Source organism: Centrocercus urophasianus, unplaced genomic scaffold (genome assembly GCF_019232065.1).
Source record: "Centrocercus urophasianus isolate 14NV4802_14NV808 unplaced genomic scaffold, USGS_Curo_1.0 seq_11, whole genome shotgun sequence".
Classification (NCBI taxonomy): domain Eukaryota; kingdom Metazoa; phylum Chordata; class Aves; order Galliformes; family Phasianidae; genus Centrocercus; species Centrocercus urophasianus.
In genome coordinates, this window is record NW_024884253.1 from 78,660,567 (window position 1) to 78,665,551 (window position 4,985).

General features: G+C 49.5%; 1 protein-coding gene across 1 annotated transcript in view; it reads right to left on the reverse strand.

The window, feature by feature from the left end:
• FOXQ1 (forkhead box Q1) overlaps positions 1-592 on the reverse strand; it is a 1,577-nt gene extending 985 nt beyond the window's left edge. The window contains exon 1 of the mRNA XM_042808954.1: positions 3-592. Coding sequence (XP_042664888.1) covers positions 3-592 — 590 coding nt within the window. The remainder of the gene's footprint in view (positions 1-2) is intronic.
• Positions 593-4,985: the final 4,393 nt, after the last annotated feature.

Here is a 4,985-nt window from a genome sequence, read left to right on the forward strand (position 1 = left end):
CGGACGGCGGCGGCGGCGGCGGCGGGGCGGCGCGGCTCAGGCGCTTGCGGCGGCGGCGGAAGACGCCGTCGGCGAAGGTGTACTCGCTGCTGGGGTTGAGCATCCAGTAGTTGTCCTTGCCCCAGGGCCGCGCCGGGTCGCGCAGCACTTTGACGAAGCAGTCGTTGAGGGAGAGGTTGTGGCGCACCGAGTTGCGCCAGCCCGTATAGGCGCCGCGGAAGAAGGGGAAGCGGCTCATCAGGTAGTCGTTGATCTCGGCCAGGGTCAAGCGGCCCCCGGCAGAGTCGCGGATGGCCATGGCGATCAGCGCGATGTACGAGTAGGGCGGCTTGGGCCGCCGCGTGTACGGCTTCCCCTTGCCTCCCTCGACCGGAGCCGGCGGCGGCGGCTGCTGCGGCGGCTGCGGGGCCGGGGTCGGCGGCAGGGGCCGCCCGGAGCTGCCGGTGCTGCCGCCAGGGCTGTTGGCAGCGCAGTCCCCGTCCGATCCCAGTTCGCTATCGGCCGGCGCCGGGGAGAGCGAGCCGCTGCCTTCCTGATCGCTGCCGGCGTTCAGCTTGTCCTCGTAGTGCTGCGAGAACACCTCCAGCTTCATGGCGGCGGCGCGGCCCCCACGCGCCCCGCTGCTCGGCCCGGTGACCCCCGCCCCTCGGCGCGGCCCCGAGGGGGGCGGGAGGGGCGGCTCTGCCTCCGCTGCCGCTTGGACAGCTCCGCGGCGGCTGCTCCGGCTGCCACCTCCGCGTCCTCCTCCTCCTGCAGTGAAGGGCTCCCCCGCCTCGTCACGCCGCCGGCTCCATGGGGTCGGACCGGAGTCTCTCCTCTCCGCCTCCCCCGGTGGTGCCCGGCGCTCCTCGGGGCGCTCCGCTGCTCCCGTCCGGCGATGCTCCGGGAGACGCCGGAGTCTCCTCTTGCCGTTCGGGTTCTCCCCGTCAGTGCTCGGTTCCTCGCAGCGGCGCGGGCAGCAGCCGGGTGACGGGGGTTATTGGGGTTATTGTCATTATCTCCCTCTTCCCCTGTGGTTCTGCGTCTCTCCACCACTTTCAGACCAGCCCATTATAACGCCGGCGAGAGGCGGAGTCAGGACGGAGATCTGAAAGGGTGGTGGGTGGGGAAGCAAGGTAGCAAAGGTGGGTATGCCCTAATAGCCGTATCAGAGCCGAAATTAGCCCAGATGACAGCGAGGTCTGGTTGGAAAGGTTTTTTTTTTTTTTTTTTTTTTTTTTTCTAGAAACGCGTGTGTATTTTCTCCTTCCAGATGCCTCGTCCATGCCGGGCACTCCGAGCAGAGCAGAGCTCCGGCCCTGCTCCAGGTGCAGCATGCGGAGCGGCTCATAGGTGGCAGAGCAGAACCTGCCGCGCCGCGATCTGTGCTCCCAGCGCTGCGCAGAGCAGCGAGTTGCAATGTGACAGCGCAACAACCTGTCGGAACACCGTGCCGCTCCGCAACCGGGGATCCCTCACGGTTTATGTGGGCTGACAGTCTCTGCCCCTCTCCGCTGCCGTCATAACCAGGGTGGAGGGCGAGGTGGGAGCAGGTAGGCAGCGCTACGCGAAGGGAGAGGCTGCCACAGCTTTGCCCTTGGCTTTGAGCGTGCTGCTGTGCGTGAAGCACCGTCGCTTGATGTCTTCCGATGGCATGTCTGCAGTGTTAGAACTGTCGCTCTCCAATAAAATCTTTTATTGAGTTTTTATTTATTTATTTATTTATTTATTTATTTTTAAAGCGACTTTGCTTTAACGTTTTCATAACACTGAGATTATAAATTTTCCATAAAACGCGGGACACTCTGTAATTTTACCTAGCTGCTTTTCTTTCGAGACAAAATAATCACGATTGTTCTGTTTGCTTTCAGCTTTGCACTAATCTTGGTCTTCTGCCCCTTTCTGAAGGCAGATGTTCAGTCCCCTCCAGCAGAGCTGGACGGAACGCCTCAACAGTGAGAGTGAAACTCCACTAAAACCTTCAGTCCTACTCTGCTGTCCATTTGAAGTCAATTGCAAAGCCCTGTTCGACTCCATACAGCTGTAGAGCTGGCATCTGCAAAACAATACCAAAACAAAAACATCAGCAGAAATCCAGTGTGATGCTTCAATTCTATTTCTCTTATGGACACTTTGAATGTTGTGTCCTGGAGTAGGATTTGGATTGCTCCATGTTTTCCAAAAGCAGTCTGATTCAGCCTTTATTTTAGGATAAATGCTCCAAAATGAAGCATCACTCTGGCTAGAACTATGCTGTGCTCCAGCTGCCAAGGCATGCTGGGGAGGAACTTAAAAGAAGGCAGATTTGAAAGACCCTCAGAAGAAACAAATGGCACTACTTTCGTTCCCCATCTCTTGAATAGAAGAAACATTCCCACACACACCTGCACAACGTTTCAAAGCTTTGCCTTTTTTTTTTTTTTTTTTTTTTTCCTCATGTGGGTCTTAAATTCTAAACAAAAAGAGATCCTCCTGTCCTTTTGGTTGCACCCTTTCTAAGTTTAATAATGGGTTTGATGCCTCTCCCACTAAAGCTGTACCAGTTGAGAAAAACGAGCAATTGAGCAATAAAACTAAGAGGAGGGAGACCTCTCTTGGTTGGCTTCTTGTTGTTCTCTCCTTGCAATGTAAACTGAGATCTTTCAGTGAAGCTCTGCGTTAGCTGTAGGTGCCAATGTTTGTTTTTAAGGGTATGGGAAAAAGCCATCGTTCCTTCCAAAACTCGTATTTTCTAAGATGATGCCAGTGGTGAGGGTAGGTTTTTCCTCTTCCTGCCTTTGTTATAAATGGCAGCAAAGTAGTGATGATTTTCTAGCTTACCTTTGATGTTTATTTTATTACCGTTCCACTATTTGTGTGGAAAATGTACACATTGTCTCTTATCTTTATTCAAAGAACTTAAAAAGTCATTCAAATGCTGTAGGTAAACACGTCAGACATAACAGAAGCTTTTCACAGCCATACTTCAAGACAAGGAGTGGATGGCAAAGCTGGTTTTGCAGGATTTAAGAGAGGACAAGAGCCTGTGCTCAAAATAACGCAATTAAAGATAGCTATTAGTGGCTATTAGTGGAGTGGGGGTACCTTCCTAAGATCAACACTGATTTTTGTTTGGGTTCCAGGCCTCCGTGCTGCCTCTCAGCCAATCCCTGTGTAAATTGACACGGAAATCTAATGTGGCTCTAACCTGAGAAAACATATGAAAGTGCTTATGTGAGGGCTGAGCGTGGTTCAAACAGAGCCTTCCCAGCCCAAGTGGGAATGAAGTCAAGACCGCTGCCATTGCTGCCCACGAAGGAATGGATGTAGTTTTAAGAAGAGGCAAAGTAGTACAACTGCTCCTGTCTCTCACCACTGAGAGTGTATGTAACCTCAACTCTTTTCCTGCTATAGTTTTTTAAAAGGCACAGTATCGCCTTCAGGTTTATAAAGATTAACACAATCATCGGAAAAACTGATTCTGTTAAGTAAACTTCACATCAAAAGCGCTTTGATGTGCTGTATTATAGCAAAGCCAAACACTCCACCCCCATCACCCCAAGAAAAACCTCCAAAAACCTCTTAGTGAAGCAATGTGAAAAAAATCCAGATTCTTTGTTCTAAAATGGAATGTCTCTTCCTCTTGAGCACAGCAGAGCAGCACTTTTTTTTTGATGTATGACCCCCTCTTTTCCTACCCAAAACAGTACCTAATCAAAAACAAAGAAGAGAAATGTGAATGGTGGGTCTTAAATCACACACACAACTTTGCTTCCCATTTTCTGTAGCATTTGATTCCTTTATTTCAGAGTTTGCCAGTGAGTATTTGAAAGTTTGCTCAGAGTTTAAGTTCTAGGATTATTCTCCTCTAAATGTAGCAAAATGCTACACCATTGTGTGGCTTTGAGTATGCTTTTGGTTGACCCAGTTGTGTTATTTACATGGTACTTTAAGCCGAGATTTGACACTCCAGCGAATGTTATGTAAAGGTGTGTTGCTCTATGGACTTGATTATATTATTATTATTATTATTTATCTTTCTTTTTCACCTGATCCTTCCTTACTCTCTTTTCTGTCCCTTGTCCCTCCAGATGGCTAACTAGATTAGAGAGTACTTCCAGATAAGATCTTATAAGCACAATTGGTCAACAAATGCCTCTGTGTTGACTGGGCGAGTCCTATAGCTAGTGGTAGGCAAGCTTATTTGTACATCTGAGATGTCCGGCACAGCAGCTGGACAAAGTGCTTCATCATCTCTTTTCCTCCTCCTGTAGCAAGCTGCAGGAGTGCGGTGCCTTGCCAGGAATGATGAAATTGGACAATGCAATACGCTACATGAACAACAATAGACCAGTTCAAAGAGTTCTCTTTGGATGGGCTGCTCACAGCGGGAGACTTGCCTAGCATGCATAAATGAACTACAGAGTCTGTGGAGGTTGGCTAATTACACTATATACATTTTTATAGTTGAAGGAAATCCAGCTGGAGACTAAGCTGTAAGAAAGGAGGTCAGTGGAAATTCATTAGACCTTGAGAGGAAGAGTTTGATCACTGAGGTAGAATGCATGTCTGCGTGAATCCCCTCGTTGTGAACTCTACGGATTTGCACTTTTCCACAGGAACAAGCATTCCCTTGGGGTAGGGATTCCCATGTGTCTTTGGCAAATACCAAGAGCTGAATTTACAGTGGGGACTTCCATTTTGACTTTGATTTTTATAACATGATGTTTAGTTTCTTGGAAGTTGTTGCTTGAGAAGAAATTTTCCCATGCCCGAAGGCTTAGAATCACTTCCTCCTTGTGCCCACTTCATGTCCCATACAAAAGTCTACATCTCAGCAAATTTTTCCTTTGTACTGGATTGTGACAGAATGGGCAGGGACAGATTTTTCCCCTGTGAAGAGGATGACATTATTGCTGTTGTTACTAATGCTTTGTACTACAGAAGTAATTCCTTGTTCTCACACTGTCCTTCCCACACAGATCTCAGAGCTCACCCACTTTACAGCCAAGAGTAGTGAAGGGGAG